This window comes from Anas platyrhynchos, chromosome Z (genome assembly GCF_047663525.1).
Source record: "Anas platyrhynchos isolate ZD024472 breed Pekin duck chromosome Z, IASCAAS_PekinDuck_T2T, whole genome shotgun sequence".
NCBI classification, from domain to species: Eukaryota; Metazoa; Chordata; class Aves; order Anseriformes; family Anatidae; genus Anas; species Anas platyrhynchos.
Genome location: NC_092621.1, coordinates 75,076,754 through 75,097,520, shown reverse-complemented (window position 1 = coordinate 75,097,520; position 20,767 = coordinate 75,076,754). Strand labels below are relative to the sequence as shown.

General features: G+C 34.8%; 1 protein-coding gene across 4 annotated transcripts in view; it reads left to right on the top strand.

Moving 5' to 3' along the window:
* Positions 1-20,767, top strand: part of SHOC1 (shortage in chiasmata 1) — a 51,642-nt gene that overhangs the window by 8,326 nt on the left and 22,549 nt on the right. For all 4 annotated transcript variants that reach the window (XM_072031559.1, XM_072031558.1, XM_072031561.1 and 1 more), the window contains exons 6-17: positions 1,787-1,949; positions 3,196-3,298; positions 4,008-4,164; positions 5,489-5,596; positions 7,772-7,901; positions 8,565-8,659; positions 9,659-9,901; positions 11,021-11,440; positions 13,944-14,063; positions 16,774-16,950; positions 18,317-18,424; positions 20,114-20,301. In XM_072031559.1, the coding sequence (XP_071887660.1) occupies positions 1,787-1,949; positions 3,196-3,298; positions 4,008-4,164; positions 5,489-5,596; positions 7,772-7,901; positions 8,565-8,659; positions 9,659-9,901; positions 11,021-11,440; positions 13,944-14,063; positions 16,774-16,950; positions 18,317-18,424; positions 20,114-20,301 (2,012 nt within the window). The remainder of the gene's footprint in view (positions 1-1,786; positions 1,950-3,195; positions 3,299-4,007; positions 4,165-5,488; positions 5,597-7,771; positions 7,902-8,564; positions 8,660-9,658; positions 9,902-11,020; positions 11,441-13,943; positions 14,064-16,773; positions 16,951-18,316; positions 18,425-20,113; positions 20,302-20,767) is intronic.

Here is a 20,767-nt window from a genome sequence, read left to right as displayed (position 1 = left end):
ATTATGTTCCTGAGGCATGTTCTTTTGCCATAGCAAGAAGAGAAAGAAGTAAGCAGTTTCTGCTTTGTTGCTTGGATTAAGGTATTTCAAACTGAATAGTGTTCCCTAGTATTTTTGACAATTTTCTGGTTGGTAGTGCCCAAACAGATATACTATGAACTATCCAGGTTTATTTTACATTGTTTGTCCATCACTAATTAGATTCATTTAGGAAAAGAAAGTAACTTAATCAATTGCTCCACAGTGGCACAGAGGATGCAAGTGGTTCTTAATGCAATATTGTACAAGATAACATTTACTTCGAACACAGTATCGACAATGAATTTGTATTGCAGTTAATAATTGAAACTAATCTTAGTTCATCTCATTAAGCAATTGCCTGATTTTTTTTTTCCAGTTAGGTGGTATACTACAAAATATTTTAATAATTAATAAAGCTCTCTATATTATGTGTTTACAAAGAGAATAAAAAGAATTCAGATGCTTTCCCATGTCATAGCTCATGCTTTTTAAAAACAACCTCAAGAGGGCTAAATCTCCATGGACTGAAAAAAAAAAAAAAATTCATAAAACTTTTTTTTTCTTTGAAGTTACAAATAATTATTGTATTTAAGAAAAAGTAGGCAAAATAAAGAGAGTAGATTTTCCTTTTATAGGAGAACATCAAGCCATTTGCTATTCTGTTGACAGGTTAATTAAATTAACAGATCAATAACAATCTATCAGTGTAACCACTGCATTACCACAACCCATTTTTCTAACTTATCGTTGCTTTAAAGAAGGAAATGGTAGCAAAAGGCTCATGTTTGTGGGAAATGTTTATTCTAACACTTTTTAAAGCCATGATTTTGAAAGGTTTCAGAGCTATTTTGGGTCAATGAGAACCTGTTAGTTAATGCTAACTAGTCTGCTGACAGCATAAAACTAATCAAAGCTAATTTTCAGTAAAGGCATGAAGTTATAAACAGTGAATACAAAACATAGGAATTTACTGATAGGTAAAAGTTATTAGAAGTGGAATACTATGTGTGATGTGATGTACATTCTTGACAACCTTTACTGAAAAAAATAAGATAATACCAAATTAAGAAAGAACATGATACAGAATTTGAAATAATTTAAAATATGCATTTCCAAGAGATAGGTAATGTTTTAATTCAAAATAGCTTGTTTTATTAGTGCAAGGTATTTTGCTTTTTTCTACCAGCCTGTGCATATTAAAGTGTTTCATAGTTATTCATGTTAATGTTAAATTCAAAATAAATTGAGGTCCATAATTTCATTTTTCTTGAAATCATAATCATTTATATTTTTGTCTGTTTCTTTTTTCAATACATTTATAATTGTTGCAGAACTAGAGAATCCACATTTAGGCTTAGATGTTTATGAAGAGACTGCCTTTTGGAATATATGAACCTGTCCAGAATTTCTCTGAATTAAGCTACTCAGCAAAAACCTACCTTAAAAGTTCCTTTATAATACTTGATAGTGGAAACAAGGGAATGAAAAGAGTGTAGCTTTTCTTTTTAACGGGTGTTACATAAAACAATAAAAACAATTTAGAAAAAAAGCTAAAGAAAACCAAAGCTTATGAGGTGAACCCATGGAAATGTAGACTGGGTTTCATTTAAAACTTAAAAATCCTAAAATATTTAAACTCAGAAATAGTTATTGTTTTGCTAGTATTTATGACATTTGGACAGCTGCTTCACAATTTTGTTTATTCTGATCATTGTAATTATTTTTATACTGTTTGACAAAGTATTTTTCTTTTTTGTTTCTTCAGATTTACAGGTTGGAGACGAACTTATTTTTGTTGATAATCTTGAAAACTATCATAAAAAACTTCCACATTCATCTGCACTTCTGGATAGATTAAAATTTTTTTCAGTGAGAGATCCTCTTTCAGATTCTGGAGGACAGAATTTAAGAGAAGAGAACATTTTTAGGTATCTACAAATTATATAATATTAAATATAAATAACAGCTCTTGAGTAAGGCCATTAGCAGTTTAACATCTCATATGCTTTTTAACTAATTTAACAATTAAAGACTTCAGCTTTTCTTCTTTCATAGGAAAAAATGAATAGGATAGCATTTATATGTACTCTTTAAGAAAAGTGAATAAATTAAATAAAGTAATTTTTATATTTTGCAAGTATTAACTATGCTCAGGATTTTAGTTTTGGAATGCTGAAAAAATGTCTGTTTTTAGGAGACCTGGTACTCCTTGACTAATTTCCTGTCAGTAAAATTGCACTAAATTTACTTGGGCCAGGATTTTACGCATGCTTCTATGTTCCTTTTTCTCCTCCTCCTCTGTTGTGCAGTCAGTAATCCGTTCCTTTAGCCCACTGTTCTTCAGGGTCAAATATTAATTGTTTTTCTGTCTTTCCTTACTTTCATAGTGCCAGTTTGATTGAATTTAATTGAATGGTGTCTTACATCAGGGATTTGAACAAAAGGGATCATCAGAATATATGTTATATTCAGAATGTACCCGTGTACATACATTAATCTGTAATGTAATCTGTTAATCATGTAGTACATTAATCTGTATATACATACTCCTAAAGTCTGGCTAAATTTTCTGCTGATTTACTCCATGTCTGGATGACTTGTCTAACTTCCTTTGCACTTGACAGGGTTGCATGATTCACAAGCAAGGCAAAACAGAATTCAAATGACTTAACTGTACTTACATAATAATAGAACAAGGAGGACTGTGATTATTTTCCTTTTTTTATTTTATTTTATTTTATTTTTTTCCAAAACATGAGCTTTGATCTTCCATTGAGTTCTGGTCATTAGACTATGTGCATATGCAGAGTTTCGTAAATGTCATTGAATCATATAGGTTGGAAAAGACCTCTAAGATCATCTAGTCTAACCTTTATATTTATATCCTGCAAAGAGAACATGATTCAAATTCCACGATAACTTTTAAGAAATACCAATCAATGTGAGAAAAAATGCTGGTGTGAACCTTGACAGAAATAGATGTGATCTGCTGATGCTCAGCCAGCAAAGCCACCAGACTACTTATGGTGGGAGCCTAAATCACCTAGCAGAGCACACAGGGAGATGCACATACACAAAGGGATACAATTAGACAAACTTCTATTGAATATAAAGTCTTAGATTTCAGTCTTAGATTTGAAGTAATCATTTGCTTTGTTTTCTGATCTTCTAAAGGGAACTCTTGACTTTTCAAAAGGAAATGGAGATGCAGGAGAGTAAAAAAGAATTGCAGGCAATTAAAGAGATGTTCTGTACAATAACTTTAAAAGATGAAGAGGTATCATGATGTTGTTTCTCGCTAATTATTGTGTTAGTGATCAGTTTGTGTGTTCGTCTGCAAGTCATTTTACTGATTTATTTTTTTCATACTTGCTAAATATTTGAAGCTTACCTATTTCTGAGATTAGAAAAACACTACTATTATTTGTATATTTGTAACTTTTGAATATCATTGTTCAGAATCTCCACTCTAATCATCTGTTTCTACTGGAACCTGATGTGTTCACAGTTTTATGGAGGCAATGCTACACGAAGAATAAAAATGAACCAGAATAGAATGCCATGATATGCCCATAGGAAATTGAAAGTTCTAATGTGTATTTGGGGATTTGGCTTCTATTAAAAAAAAAAAAAAAGAAAGAAAAAGGGGTTTTTTCCTCCATTATACAACATTCTATCAAAATAAACTTTCAATTAAATAAATGAGGATTTTACTTGATTTGTAACTGTAAGCTTAGATCTACTCTTCATATTCCACTGGCTCATTTTGAAATTCTATATGCTATCATTTTTCTGTATATTGAGCAAAGCTTTGTGTATGCTATATACATGTCATATGACTTCCTTCCTGAAAGCTCTTAGATCAAGCTAGAATTAATTTAATTTAATAAACTATTTCAAGATTTTTAAAAAGTTTAGACTGTACAATAATATCAAAAGAAACTTAAAATTTTACTTAGCATTTTACGGTGGTTAATATTTTTCAGTATTTTGTGTTGCCTGTCGAGTTAGAATTCTGTAAAACCAGCAACAGCAGATCAGATTCCATTAAGACTCCATCATATATGGAACTGAAAGAGCTGTTAAATGTAGCTCCAGAAACTATGGCTGATGAAGACAAGTGTGGAGAGGTGGTCAAAGAAGGTGAGCGCTGATTTTCTTATATGCTCAACCCAGTTTTCCTATTGTTTTCACAGATTTAACACAATATAGCTCTTTTACAATCAGTTCACTTAGAACTTTTATTTATTTATTATATTTTTATATTATTTATTATATATTTTTATTTATTTAGTATTTATTTGAGTGTATCAGATGAGAACTTTGATACATGAAATCATGAACTGTGCTATACGCTTATTTCAAAGTATTAGAAATGTCTCCTCAAATAGCCAAGGGGAAATGCCCATAGGTTCAATCATTGGTTATGTGGCAATCTTGGAAATAAATGTAATGTGAGCCATGATATCTGTTCCTCCATGATTATGGTAATTTAGTGTTACATTTTATTATCTGTAACTGATTTTGATTTCAGAGATATCCCCAAGAGATTACATGTAGTGTGTCCATTCCGTATACATTCTTTGTGCTACTTTGTAATCGCACATGCAAAAGCAGATTTCTGGAAAAAAACAAAACAAAACAAAAACCAGTTAAATACGCCCATGGCCAACAGAAATATTCTAAATAGCAGTTGAAACTTCTTCAAAGGAATTTAATAAAAGTTACCAAATTCTTTTACACCGCAGATAAGTACAACTTTAAAGACAGTTATTAGCCTGGATTGATGCCTGTGGAAGTATTCTGTATAGCTAGGAGAAAAGACAGTGCCTGATATTTTTAATTCTGATTAAAAAAAAAAAAAAAAGAAAGAAAAAAATATTGGTTTTGGCAAACAAGAGGAAAACTACTTCTTTGTTGGGGCAAAAAGTTAACAGTAATCTTAACTTAGAGAGTAAAGCTTAAAAAATTACTTGTATATTTAACATGGACAGTTCCATGTTCGTTCCTCTGATACATTTAGTATATCACAACATATATGCCATGCTTATAGTACCAAGCCCAACGACACAGCCTCCACTACAGAGGTTTGAGGATTTTGTACATAACTGTCAGTCTATTCTTTTGTATTCTGTTTTAGTGCTCTTTAGTTGCAAGAGAACCTACATACAAAGACACTTAGTAAACTACATTGATGCTACCTACTTATTCCAGACATCACATCACTGTGGTCGTAAGAATTTTGAGTAGTTCAGATGCTGACTACCTTACCCTGCAATTTTTTTTTGTCACCTTGAAGGGACAAGACTGGGCACTGCTCTGATCAGTCACATCTGGTGTTACTAAGCATAACCTTAGTTTTTCGTAATGATAAATTTTGGAGATCTACTATGTATTTTTTTAATTGCTTTGACAGTAAAAAGAAATAAATGGTTTAGTTATGGCACCTTTTAAAATCTATTTTCAGATGTTAAAGCAGAAATTTCAAACAAAATTGAAGTTTCCAAATACTGTCCCATACCGGGAGAGCTTTGCTCCAGTAACAGCACAAGTATGTTGGAATCCTGTGAGTCAGGTAGGAAGACCTACACCCAGTGCTAGTACTCAAAATAATTTTTCAAGCAATTGTCCCATATTCTGTTCTTCACACTTCTTATCAACTCAAAGTTTCCATGTTAGGGTGGTTTTGTCTTGAGCTCTTATGCTGTTCCACCTAAACAAAGTTGTATGTAGTAAATCTCCATCTGGAGATTTTTTCCTTGCAGGATTAACTTTAATCTGAACCTATTCAGCTAGCTGCCTACTCTTTACTTATAATGCTTCTGATATGCAGGAGGCGCTTAAGCATAGCAGGTTAGAGCAGCTTGGGACTCTCCTGTATATAGAAATAACAAGTTGGCCATGGGCATGTTTAGGACCTTGTCCATTCTTTCAGTGTAGATGAGTGCTCAAACAATCTTGAACTGTTTTTAGAATAACGTAAGAGCGTTAATCTTTGTTTCCAGCTTGCTGGCTTAGCTCTGCTATTGGGTCAGGCAAGATTCAATCGCATGGGCACAAGCAGCTTCTGTATCTGTAGGATAGAGACCTGCAAAACTGGATGTGCGTTGCTAAGACTGTTTTGTAATGGAAGTTAACGTAGGCATCACGTGTCAAATTTCAACAAAGATACCTTGCAGTCTTCTCCTCCTTCTTAATTTTGATATGTATGAGTTACCAGGAGTGCAATATGTTTGCCTGGACTCAGAGAATAAACAGTAATAAAATAATGGCATTTTTTATAAATGTTTCATTGTTTACCTACCTTTCCTGCTAGCAATGGAGAATGTTTATTGACAAAGGAGCTGAGACACAGGAGAAATCACTCAGTCTTTTTTGGTTTTAAGAGGGGAATGGCACCTTGAGTGTAGGCAGAATTTAGCTGATATAGTAGGACAGAACAGTTCAGTCTCAAAGGCAAAATAACTAGATGAGAACAAATAGAGAAGAGAAATAATTGTTCTTTTTAGTTGTGGAAGGAATTTTTCCATCCTGAGATCAGCTCCTGTTCTGTTCAAATAAAAATGCTACATTTTTCTCACTACAAAAATTAAATAAAATAAAATATAGTAAGATAAAATGTGAAACTGCAGCTGAAGTTCTCTAAGCATCTTTTGTTTCTAAGTAACTCAGAAAGAAATTACATTGATTGGAAGTCTGTTTCTTTCTTTTGTAACAGCTGTAGTTTCTTTTGTTTTCAATGTGTAGTGTTATATTATTTGGCTTACTAACAATGTCTTGTATCCTTCCTGCCATACAATCTGCTTGTTAAGTTGGCAAGGAGCAGCTGTAAGCAGCTGGGCAGGTAGCTAATTCACAGCCTGCTGCGTGCCAGTTGGCCAAACAATGTGCATATGGTGATTGCAGCTGCTTACTGCCTGTTGGAATGAGTAGGGAAAACACATACAAGTGTTTTTTTTTCCCTATGGGAGCACTAATTTACTTCAATTTTTTCTGGCAGTTTTTTTTCCCAGAACATGGAGGAACTTTTTATTTGTGACCTTTACTTTCTGGTAAAACATAACTAGAAATATTATTAGAAGAATACCAGAGAGGCAATCACGTAAATATATAACTACCAAGGCAATCATGTAAACTCACAATTTTTATTGAATGACACCAAAAATCCACCAATTGGCAATTTCCATTTTAGATTTTAATCAAAAGAAACAATCCATTAAAATATCCACATTGAGTATGATTAGCAAAAAAAGTTTATGAAAGTAACTTGCAGGTACTTGTAATGTGCCAGGTTTGTCTGTGTACTGTGTTTTAAAAATGGTGCTGTGATTCGTTTCAGTGGTCACACCTATAAATTACCATCTAAGTAGCTTCATTTATGTGGGAACTAGTTAAGAATGCCAACAATGTTCATCGCTTAATACAAAACCTTAGCCACAATACCTTAGCTGCAATCATAAAAATCATCTTACATGGGAAGAGTAGGTAGCCAGAATTACATCACAGAAGGAGTAAAGAAATGAAATCTACATATTATTATCCCCAAACTGTCAGGAAATTAAATGTGGAGTATGTCAGTTTGTTTTTTACTGCTGAAGTAGTGAATTGTCCCATTAAAATATTTTGTATTGTAATGTAATCTTTGCTAGTGTAAAATCTCTGAGTATGTGTGTTTGTTTCATTCACATGTGGCTTTGTGAACTGTATTAGATTTTTGTTTACTATGGGTGGGGCTTTATGCATTTTCTAGCTAAACATGTTTCATATCTGCAAGATGAAATAGAAGTACCTTTAACTCCTTTGTGCAGACAACAAAGATCACAGGTGAATTTTATGTGTGTAGGACTTCAAGAAGAACCTATTCCTCTTTCTGATAACAGGTAATGAAAACTTTGTAGTGATTAGTCCTGTCATAGATACTCAAAATCGTAAATCCTCAAAATCAGTGCAAAAATAGCTTTAGTCTATTTGTGAATTGGTAATCATGTGCTTTTAGACAGCTGCGTATATTTTCTATTTTGTCTTAAAGAGTAAACAAAGCGAAGGATTGGAATTTCATGTTCAAAGAAGGGCAATAAAGCTGGTGGAAGGTCTAGAGAACAAGTCTTATGAGGAGCAGCTGAGGGAGCTGGGGTTGTTTGTCCTGGAGAAGAGGAGGCTCAGGGGAGACCTCATTGTACTTTACTACTGCCTTAAAGGAGGTTGTGGTGAGGTGGGGACCACCAAGTGATAAGATGAAGGGAAATGGCTTCCAGTTGTGCCAGGGGAGGTTTAGGTTGGATATGCCTCTGAACTAAGTGGCTATGCCACTTAGTTCATGAAGCAGCCTTGATGGTTCTCTCACCCCCTCCCTCTTAGAGTGGTATTGCATTAAGTGACTTTGTATATATGTAAGAAACAAATGCAGTGAATGAGTGTATGAATGAATGAAATGAACATGAAATTTGGAGAGAAGTTGGATCTTTAAAAACTTTTGCATAAATCAACTAGTTTCAGAATTCAACAGATAATTCACACCCTCAAGTCTTGTTTTATGCTCTTAGTGTTTTTATTACAGAGCCCTCTAGAGAATACTTAGAATGCTTGGTATGGCAATCAGAGAAATATCGGGACAATGTGAGCTCTCTTTTGCTTGTCGGTAAGGACATATTAAATTCCTAATTGATGTTGAAGAGTTCCACATATGTATGGAGAAAATACAGTGAAAAAGATAACATTACCTTACAGAACACATCTTTTGAACCTCTGGAGTTTACCCTGTTAATGTAACTCTGTTTTGGTTTGTTTGATTATTTTTAAATCTTTTTTTAGAACACATAAAAAATTACATAGAATTACATGTGGCAACATAAAAGTTACTATTTTATCTTCTATGGAGATAATCTGAATGAAGTAGGAGTTCTATTTCATTATAAAAATGTTCAGTTCAGTGCTATTAATTGTATTTAATGAAGGTAGCAATTTAAATTTAGTAATAAAATTTGTTGAAGTAACTCTTTTCTTGCTGCTATTTTTCCTTAAATAATGTTTCAAAATGTGTATCAAGCAATAGAATAATACTGTTAATGTAAAATAATGTTATAATTTGACCAGAGTAGAGTTCATGTTAGGGGACAAAACATAAAATAAGCTACAGGTGATTTCTGACAGCACCAGATTACTCGTTACCACTGTTCCTTCATTTCTTTTACTTTTCTCTATTTTGCAAGTCTCAAGATTGAGTAAAGAACCTGTTATGCTGTCCAGTTCATTTATATATATACATTCATTTTTTGATTTTTGACAGTTATTTATTGTGGGCTCTATTATTTATTTATTTATTTTCCTGTTAAGGATTATATTACATCTTTGTAAGTATGGCAGGTAAATTCACAGATAATTGGGTCATCTGTAAATTTAGTGATGTAGTTACATGATAATAGAGCTGAAAAAATTTACAACCCCTGACAACTAAAAAGCAGGCTTGCTCTTTCTAGCTATTTTCCTTTTAAGCCTATCAACGGAAGCTGTGTTGCAAATTAAAATATAAGCAAGGGGTATGCATAGTAGGTAATGAGTACCTGTGATTTTTCTTTTCCAGAGTGACATTCTATTTCCAGGTTTCTAGATTACTAATCATTGATTTCTGTTTTTGTAGAGCATCAGACCTTTAAACTCGCATATCAGCATCATTCACTCACGGAACTGAAGAAAGTGCTATCAATTGATATAGAAGCACCGATGCTTACCTCTCTAGAGGAGGACTGGTGGATTCATATGGGATTACATCCTGTCTGTGTTGATACATTGGAGCTATTAAATATGGATTCCAGGAATACAAGCAGTTTGCTTCCTACAGAAGTAGAAACATTCACGCAATTTAAATCATATCAACTAGAACGTAGGTATCTTCCTTAAAAATCAAAAAATATGGTAACAAGGTAAAGATAGGTTCATTAACAGAGAATCAGTCAGGGGCAGTTGGGTACCTCCATCAGGAAAGGAAATGGAAGATTTCTTGTTCTTAAGAACAACATATTTTGTAACACTATGAAGCAGAAAAATGACTATTGTATAGATGTACTTGCACAAACTTGCAGTAATAAAAGTTTTTAACTCCACAGTTATTTTTTCTAATAATGTGCAAATGAAAAGTAGCCTTTACCAGCCGTAGTACTTTTTGTTAAAACAGTTTAATACAGGAGAATTTCTTTTGGACTGGATTATTTTGGCAAAGCAGACGTCATATAATCCTTTCAGCACCAGGCCAGTGGGAGGGTGTGTTACAGTGAAAATTCTTTTTTGTGATGTTTTTCAGAAAAATTTTTTAGTCTGACTACAGCTTCAGACAAACTGCTGATAAATATTAGAATTTCTAACAGAGCACTATGCATACTTAGAATCAAACAGAAAATGCAAAAAGTTATTTAGAATTTTGTATATAACTGTGGCCTGACTTCAGGACTGTCAGTGTGGTTGTAGAACTCCATGGAACGCTAGAAACATAACAGATTGTGATACAAATAGGCACAACTCATGAAAAAATGTTGTCACTTAACTTCTTTTTAGATACTGGAAAGTATTTAGTTACTGTGTTTAACATGGATGTGCTGCAGCAATGCAAAAATTACAGTTCTATTGAAGCACTTCTTTCAGAAGGTGGTAATTGCATGCTTTATTTTTTTATTCCTCTTATAAAAAATCTGTTAAGCTTTTAATCTTTTTTCTTAATCAAATGTGTTGCATCCCACTTCTTAGAAATCTAACACCTGGAAGCACCATGCAAATGATAATAACTTATTAAAACAGTAGCACGGCTTTCTGTTTCTCAGCGTTACACATCTTGAGTTAGGACTAATCAGTACAGATTTCCTAAAATCAGATTCTAACAATCCAGGAATCCAGAGGGATAAAATACAAAAATGCTGTCTCTATAATTAAACCAAAACTGTTTATATCAAGCAGGAGGAAGAAAAAAATGTTCTGCATTACAGTGGAGTAATCAAATCTTATTTTTTAGGATGGCTTGAAGAGAAGAATTCCATGACAAATCAGGAGTTGTTTTCTGCCAAAAGACATCAGTTGGACCAAGTAACTAATGGGACCTTGCCTATAAATGCTGCATCTTCCGTCAAAATAGACAGTACAAGTACCTCTGTAGAAGAGTTTGATGGAGGAAGCATACAAAAGAGTAAAGTAGAAGAGAAAATTTATTTCTTAAACCAAGGAAAGAAGACATTCAAATCACTTGAAGCAGTCAGCCCTGAAGATGTATCTTTTAAAGAAGACAACTCTTCTGAGGCTCAGAAGCCTGCATCATTCCCACAAGCTACAAAATGGGACAATGATGATTCTGATCTGAGCAACTTTATCATGCTGAGATCTAAACACACAATCACTCAAAGAGAGGAAGAAAATGATGTAGATAGTCCTGAAAAAGGTATGTGAACCAATTTATTGTGCCATTAGTCCAGGTTTAGTTTTTCTTTCTGATACCAGTTACAATAGATGCTGGTAGTTCACACTGGTAACATTTTTAAGATCTTTAATGTAGCTAAATTTTCATCTAAGGTTATTGAGTTTGTTATTCTTTAGATATATTTGGGTTGTTTTTGTTATGCTTGCTTGTTTTTTAATAAAATATATATGACATTAATCCTATTCTGAAAAGTAACTTTAAATGGTACTTACTGCAGAAGATCTGAACACCAGGAAGCACTTTACTGTGTGGTGGTGGAGCACTGGCAGAGGTTGCCCAGAGGGGTGGTGGAGTCTCCTCCTTGGAGATCTTCAAAAGCTGCCTGGACGTGGGCCTGGGCAGCCTGCTCTGGGTGTCCCTCCTTGAGCAGGGGTTGGACCAGGTGACCTCCAGAGGTGCCTTCCAGCCTCAGTCATTCTGTGGTTCAGTTTTGTCTTTGTGTTCTGAGTCAGATCTCCTGACCTCTGTGGGTAAATCATTAGAATTAGCATAGCCTAGACAACGAGCAAGAGTTAAGGTTCTACTCTGAAAACAGCTGTTGGAGCCAGTTACCTTGATGCAAACCCCAGGAAACAGTGAGGCAGATCAGAAGTTAGGGAAAACAGTTATTGACAGCCCTCTTCTCTCTGATAATAGCACTTACGAGACAAGCTCACACTAAAGGTAAAATTCATTGCAGGAATGGAATATAGGAGAGAGGGAAACGAAGTCGAAGAAAGTCCTTGTGATTTTGTTTTGTTTTGTTTTGATTTATGGTACATTGGGAGACAGTGACATATTTCCAAACTCACTTTTCATTATAAAACTGTATTAAAAAAGAGTATTTTTCATTGTTTGGACCTGTATAATGGAGTCCTGACAACAACTTTTATCTGTGTTTCAGTTATATGTCCCCAACATTAAAAAAAAAATAAAAGGTAAATAAAACCTTTAAGCGATAATTCTTAGAGAAGCAAATTGGTACGTTTACTTAAGCACCTGCTCATATAATCTTATGGAGCAAATTATTTCTCAGTCAAATTCATCAGTAGCCATCTCTGGTACACGTGCAAAAACCCACTTTCATGTCATCAGAAAGGAACAATTCCCACTTTTAAAAGTCCCAGAGCAGGGTATCTAGCAGGATACTTTTGCTACCATCTAGTGAACTCTGACTAGAACTGCATCTCCGAAGAAAATGCAAAAGTTTTGAAAAGCAAACAATCTATGTTACACTTCCAAGCAGGGAGCAATAAGCCTGTGGAGGTTTAAGTTAAATGCCATGTAGAAACATAAAAGTTTACAGGTAGACCACAGTGTAATAGATTTGTTATATCTGATAAAACAAGAACATGTTAAAATATATAGTCTTAGCACATTAATTTAGGAAACATGTAAATTATTGTACACTTCTTGTGTGGATTAATGTCTTAGTAAAGGTCATTCTAAATTTAGCTGAAGATAAGAAATTCTAGCAAACTTGTAGGGCTGTTTCTCTTTTGGTATTCTTGGTTAGCTTATTTATTAAAGATGCCACTGTGTATAGTACTTAGGTTAGAAAATACACAAGAGGAAAGTAGTAGAATAAATTTATTGATCCAATTTTGAGCCCTGTATTGCTTTTCAAAAGCAGAAGACTTTTTTAACTTAAGAAGTAGTTTTTTAATCTTCTCTTTTTATCTCTATTTGCTCAGTTTGCTTTCTGAGGAAACTGAAGTTCATAACTAAAAATAATCAGCAATATTTAGGAGGCGCCTATCCAGCCAGAACCCCCTTCAGAAGTAAAGAGATAGATCTGTCAAAGGAAGTTTTGTGTACAGAAGTATGTGTAGCTCATGTATTATTATTTATAAGGAACAAAGGAAGGAAACTTTAAAATGATAACAACTTGCAATAGATTGCTGCACGATACAGGGGAAAAGTTACTTTCGATAAGCAGTTTTTCTTTTATTTTTCTTCTGCCATTTGCAGCTTCCGTGTTCTTTCTGGGTCACTTACGTTATCTAACCCTTTCTACTCTCACTCACTCTGTTACCTGATGTTTTCCACACTGACAGAGTTTTTTTTTTGTTTTGTTTGAGCTCCTTATGGTCAACAACTTCTTTGCTCTCATGCATGTTTTTTATCCATATAAATTTATATGAGCTTTACTATAGAATTACATTATTACAGAGCCATAGTAAAAGCTCCTGATTTTTCCCAACACTGTATTTCTGCCCTGAAGGAGAGGAACCTGATGGAGCCTGACTTCTTGGGAAGTACAGGCTGACAGCGTCACATCTCAGTATGTCTCAAAGTTTTTTTCCATAATATACAAGTCCATGGAAAAAAAGATGTTTGTGAAAAAAAAAATTGTATGTGTCATACACACTACTTAATCTGAAAATGTATTTATATGTAGAATTGTTTACAAAAAGTTTTCTTCATCACTGAGATGGTTGTGTGATATTCACGTCTACATCTTTTCTGTGGTTTGATGATTTAGTGCAACAACCCAAAGAGCAGCATTTACCTGATCACAAAGAGGAGATTTCTGTGTGTGAGCCTGTAAGAGCAGAGAAAGAAGAGAATGAGAGCAGCATCACAGCTGAAATTCAAGCATCAGGTACAGTATTTTTGGATGTGCTTTATTTTATGTAGTATTGCAATATGATATAATCTTACATTAAACAGTGCTACTCAGGCAAACATGAACATTATTAAACTTAATATCTCCTGATTGTGTCTGAAAGCATTCCGAATAGGTGGACATTTATGTGGACACACGTGTGAGAGCAAGCAGTGGAATTCAGTCTTATGACTTAGGCAAATCCCATGCAAACCAAAACATACAAGTTTTGAGTTATGTCAGATATCAGTCAGCTGATATGAAATTTCTTCATGCTACTCAGTACTCTCAAACTACAAATCTGCATTTTTCATCTCACAGGCAGAATGGATTAGCAGTGCTTTTGTAGGAGATGTCTGCAGCAAAAGTACAGTCTAACAAAGTAACTGTGCTGCTTTAACGCAGTAGCAATCCACCAAAGGCTTAGGGTTTATCTGATAAATTATTGAGCCTTACTCATTGAACTCATGCTGTTGTACTTTTCAAGACACTAATCAAAGAACACGCACTGAGAACAATTTCTTCGTACAGTAGAAATGGTGGAGAAAAACTACCATTTGTCTGGAAAGGTATATATATCTATATTTATTATATAGATATATTATATTTTTATATATAAAGATATTTTTCCAAGATATTTTACAGCCTCAAAGCAAATACATCCTAGGAACACCCAACCCCATCTGAGATGGGTTTATGAAGTATCAGGTGTTAGCTTTAAGCTTATTTTTAATGCTTTTTTTTTTTTTGTATATAACTTTGAAACAAGATTTCTTTAATATACTCAGAAAAAAAATCTCTTCAACAGTTAAAAAAATATATATATATATAATTTTGCAGCCTGGGACTGAATGTCCTCTTACAGCCCTTGAAATGCAGTGTGTGAATGTGTGTTTTAAACCATGGTTCAATAAGGCCAAGTGCAAGGCGCTGCATGGATTGAGAGCAGCCCTGTGGAGAAGGACTTGGGGATACTGGTGGGTGAAGAGTTAGACATGAGCTGGAGATGTGTCCTTGCAGCCCAGAAGGCCATCCATGTTCCAGGCTGCATCAAAAGAAGTGTGGCCAACAGGGCAAAGGAGTCGATTGTCCCCCTCTACTCCACCTTTGTGAGACCCCGTTTGGAGCACCACAACCTGTTCTGGGGCCCCCTGCACAAGAAAGATGAGGATCTATTTTCTGGATCTATATTCTGGAGCATCATGGCTCCAGAGGAGGGCCACAAGGATGATCAAGGAGCTGGAGCACCTCTCCTCTGAAGACAGGCAGAGGGAGCTGGGGATGTTCAGCCTGGAGAAGAGAAGGCTCTGGGGTCACGTTACAGCAGCCTTCCAATACCTAAAGGGGACTGACAGGAAACCTGGGGAGGGGCACTTTGTCAGGGAGTGCAGTGATAGGATGAAGGGGAATGGTCTTAACCTAACACAGGGGAGATTTAGATTATATATATGGAAGAAATTATTCAGTCAGAGGGTGGTGAGGCCCTGGCACAGGCTGCCCAGAGAAGCTGTGGATGCCCCATCCATGGCGGTGTTCAAGGCCAGGCTGGATGGGGCTTTGGGCCTGGTCTGGTGGGAGGTGTCCCTGCCCATGGCAGGGGGGGTTGGATGAGGTGATCTCTAAAGGTCCCTTCCAACCCAAGCCATTCTATGGTGGCCTTGCACAGGAAGGAAAGGAATCTTTCTCAAAAACAAGCTATAGTCAAAACATAGATTAGAAAAAATCACGCAAACATTTTTCTAAACAGTGGAACTGTGATGATACATGACTAGAAATATGCTTTAAAAAGAAAATGATACATAAATGCAGGAATGCCTGAATTAAATCAGTGTGCATCCAAAATACCACAGTATCTGACCTATATCCATACAGGATGAAGAACTGGTCATAATAATATACCTTTCTTTTAGAATGCTTAAAAATATGACATTGTTAACTGTTAGGAGATAATGCACTGTCTAGATAAACTTAGGTCAACTGTTAGTCAAATCAGATTATTCATCTAGGTCAGTTGAAACAGTTTTTGAAAAATAATAATAAATCCTGGAAAGTGAATACTCACAGAAATCTCATCTTGTTGACAAGGTCAACTCAACTGTAATGATGTACATGTTAAAAATGGGTAGTAAAGAATTTCAACCTCTTCACTGTGGAAAAAATCGACCTTTTGACTCATTCAGCATTTAGCAGCTCATCCTGGACTCTAATAGTAAAGAACTCGGTTGTAATTCAGAGGGAATTGTAGAATAGCCACAGAGAACCCATGAAATTATGAAGGCACTGAGAGATTGACTTGCTTAGGTTTGCTAGACAAAGACAAGTGAAGTTAAATGCCAAGAAAGGAGAAGGTCTGTATAAGTTGAAGTTATAGTAACAAATGGATATAAATTAAGTCTAAGTGCAGACTACTGAGTGGAAGGAGGTAGCTAAACAATAGTAGTGGAGTCAAAATTCCTAACTATCCATCATGGAGTTTGATCACTTTGTAAAGTGGATGGAATAATACAGTTACCTACTGGGAGGAGCAACTTGATTCTATGACCCAGCAGATATGCTCTGCACCATGCTGAACATTTGTTTTTCCATTAATGTTACAGCTTTCATGAGGAGGACAGTGTTCTTTCTGCTTTAGTAGGTCTCTTGAATATCCTTGTCCACTATATGAAACCAAACTTTGTTACTATGTTTTCTTTGTTGTGTTATCCAGAAAGCCAATACCAGGCATACTGTCTGTTGGAAGGAGCAGCCGCCCCTATTTTAAAAGATTTGACACATCTTGGTGTTCTTGCTTCTATAAGTTGGAGCTTTGACAGCATAAAATTTGATCACACAAGGTTTTTCTTAAAACAGCAGGAGAAAGTGATATGCGATCGTTTTAAAGAAGGTATGTCTTTAAAAAGTCAATGTTTTTCATCTGCAATATTAATATGGGTTTAATTGGTGACACACAGTTCAAGGTGTTTGATAAATTAATGATAAAACTTTCAGCAGATTATCCCATACGGTTACTGTAGTTGATTTCCTTGTTTATGTCCAAAATGACATCTCATAGCTTTTCATCATTGCATTTATTTACCTAAATATTATAATACAAGTATTCTAACTGAATTTCATTTTAAAATGTATTGTGTTCTTTTCCTTCCTAAGCACATAACTTGTATTTTTGAACTAAAATCTATGTTGACCCTAATAAACAGAACTAGCTAATTATTTCCCTCAATCTTTTTTACTACTGTCTTTAAGTCTGCTTTTCATTCATTAGTCCACTTACGCTGCAACACTCACATCTTTTCTTTCTTAAGATAATGAACTATACCACTTCCTGTGTGCAATTCTCAAAAATGCATTCCTTCTTTAGACTATTAACTCCCCCCTGTTCAGTCAGGTCCTTAAGATTTATTCAAAGTGTGTATAGAATATAGAATATGTATCTCATAAATTATTTGATTTACTCTGTGAGTCAAAGATGTCCTCCAAATCATAACCAAATTTAAAGATTCATATCAGAAAAGGTTAATTGGATGTGGATAAGGGAATATCAGAAACTTAGACATTAAATGGATCTTTACTGGAAGTCAGTGGGAACTTTTCTCATGATATATGTGATGACTTGCAGGGTAATAATAATTTCTCATAAAGAATGTGACTTTTACAGTTTAAGATTTGTTGAAAGGGTTCTATGAAATGTTCAATTTGAGGTTATCACTCATTTGAAATTGTTTATTGATTAATGGATAATCTGTCATTTTGATTTCTTGGAAAAGTTTCCAAAATATTTGGAAAATGAGTTAGATGGAGTTACAGTTGTACTGAAAATTTTAGTTATTTGACTAGTCACATGAGGAAATAGTAACATCAATACTTGGGCTTGTATGAAGGACCAAAAGATAGGGAATTTATTAGTTTCTGTGTGCATTTGAAGATTGCCTTAAAAAAATCAGCAGGGCAATGTGAATTTGGTGGCAGACCTGGGGGAACTGTTATAGCCTCCTCCAGCAGACACCATCTATACCTACACAACTTTCAAAAATCACAGGTTTCCTGTGTGCCACTTGCTTTGGATCAGATATCATGGGAAAGTTATGCTGTGTCATACCTATTTCAATCACCACTAGCCTTTCAAGGTTATGTCAGTTCAGTTGTTTTTAATGAAAATTATGAGAGATTGAGATCTTTTAAATTATTTTCATAAGTATAGTGTGATTTCTGAAATGTTATATAGACCACACTTATGTCTTCTATTTGTAAAGGTAAAGTAGATGAGAAAGAGATCATGCTGTTCAGACATGCTGCTCTGGTGCATCTATTGGTGACAGTTCGAGACCTTCTATTAACGTGTGGCTTGGACACAGCACTAGGTTTGTTTTAATTAGTGAACCATGATACCCAGAATCCCTGTGTTCTGCATGTATTCTGCAGTCCTTTCCTCATGTCTGTAAGCTGTGCAAGTTCACCATCAGTAAACCTCTACCGTAGCTTCAGTGCAATTTTCAGCTCCCTTTGCTTCCTTATTTCTGTTCCATCATGAGGTGTGAATTCACAAGAAATTGGACTTTGGTGGTATGTATGCACTGCTTATGTTATTACATGGATTTGCCTAAGAAACTTTTGTATGAATTTCCACATAACATGATGTGTTTACTGGTCTCCCAGAATGACAGGTTTCCTTGTAAACACTGTGTAGAAACTGAGGAACATGCAAACATGACAGATCCTTTGTTGTTTACAATCCACCTTCTGAGAAGTTGGAGTAATTTCCATTTAGAAATATTCCTAGGCTCATGGAGAATGAGGTACTTCAAAGCAGGTGCATTTAAAGCAAATCTTAAATACTATTTAACAAGCATATAACAAAGCAGGGAGTTTGAACTTACAGTCCAATTCTTAGTACTGGACTCAGGCTGTTTTTTGTGCTTTTCTGCTATTATGCTATTTTGATTTTGAATATGAAAGTTCTTAGTAACCTAATTTTATGCCTGAAGTCATAATGTTAAGCTTTTCAAGTTCCCATAGCTGTGTATTGTGAATTTTCAGAAAGATCTATCAGGGTAGATTCATAAGTGCGCTTTGAATGCCCTAAATTCAGGCTCCTTCTGTTTATCAAAGGAGATAGACAGTTCAGAGTTTCTAACTTCAGTTACTCTGAATTATCCATTAACGGTGGGTTTTCCTTAAAATTGACTTAAAATGAAAACATCACCCATAAACTGAGCTGCTGGGAAAAGAAATAATTTCATATTTGCTTAAATACTTCTTAGCCCTAAAAAAGCGGAAGAAAATACAGAATGAATACATGGGTTCTAAGAAGTTATTTTCTGTGTTGATTGTATTCAAAAGGAGGAGGAGGGAAACAGGAGGAGAAGTTTTTCCTGCTTTGTTGAGTTGTAGCAGAAGCATTCATACATTATTCATACATTTCAGAATTACACAGTACCTGTCCATCCAGAGCCCAGTAACACCTGCCACAGGAATCTGCACAAGTAAAAAAGATCTTAGAAAAGTTGAGACGTACTAAATAGGCCCTGTGGTTCTCAGTACTGTTGTGATCTTGTGCTGTGACGTCTGATTCATCACATAGGTTTCTTAGATCTATTTTTTGCTTTATGCATTTTCGAATAACCCTGGTGTTGTTCACGATTTATATGCAAAGGGCATTATTCGGGGATGAGAAGTAATTGTGATAATACACACAGAGTGATGAAAACATGGGACAAGTAAAGCTTTAGAGAGTGGGAGTTTTTTAGTATAAACCATATAGACTAATTAAATTTAAGAACACAGTTCTGGTATCTGCAGCTATAGAAAGCTGTGTTCTATAACTCTAGTTGAAATCATATAGAAGACATTATGGGATGTTTGGCAGATGTATAAAGGGCACTTATATACCTGATTAGTCATAATAATACTCTTCCATATTGGTCAGCAATTAAATTTTCAGCATTTTTGTGCAAGGTACCACCATATTTTAAACATATGTGTAGATTTAAATAAATGCAAGCCTTGGCAAATACCTTTTGTCTCTGCAATTGCATTTTTTCTTGGTTTAGGATATTTGTCTAAAGCAAAGGATATCTATAAAAACATCTTAGAATCCTGTTTGGATAATATCTGGAGGCAGCTGAAGATTGTACAGTACAGCAGCCAGAAAAAGCATGAAATCAGTCCCAAAATAACAGAACTTCAGCGTCAAATGTTAAATTGGATGCAAAGTTATGGAGAGGAATGCAGTGCTAAGGTTAGAAATGTAAACAATCTCTTTACACAAATGAAACTGATTAAAATGTATTAACTGTTACAAAACCATCTTTCAATGAGAGTTGGTTTATGGAAGGAATCTTTAATTACCTTTCCAATTCATGGTATCTGTTAAGTAAGGATAACATAAAATTTAAGACCTCTATCAGAAGCAGTGCAGGTTTGTGTTTCACCAGATCTCCCCTTGCTGCAAGAGTGAAATAACATGTATAAAACTTTTAATATTGGATGGGCTTCGTTTTAGTGCAGGTGGTTTTGTTCCTCTAGTAAATATTTGCATTACAATACTTACTGAAAATTGCATTATAACTTTTTATTTGACAGCTCCAATCTTCTTCTGGTTCAGAGAGCCATGTCACAAGTCAGAATGGGGTACTTGTATGGTGATGTTCAGAGCACAGACACCCTGCAGTGTATGGATATTGTTATCCACAGCCTCTGCTTGA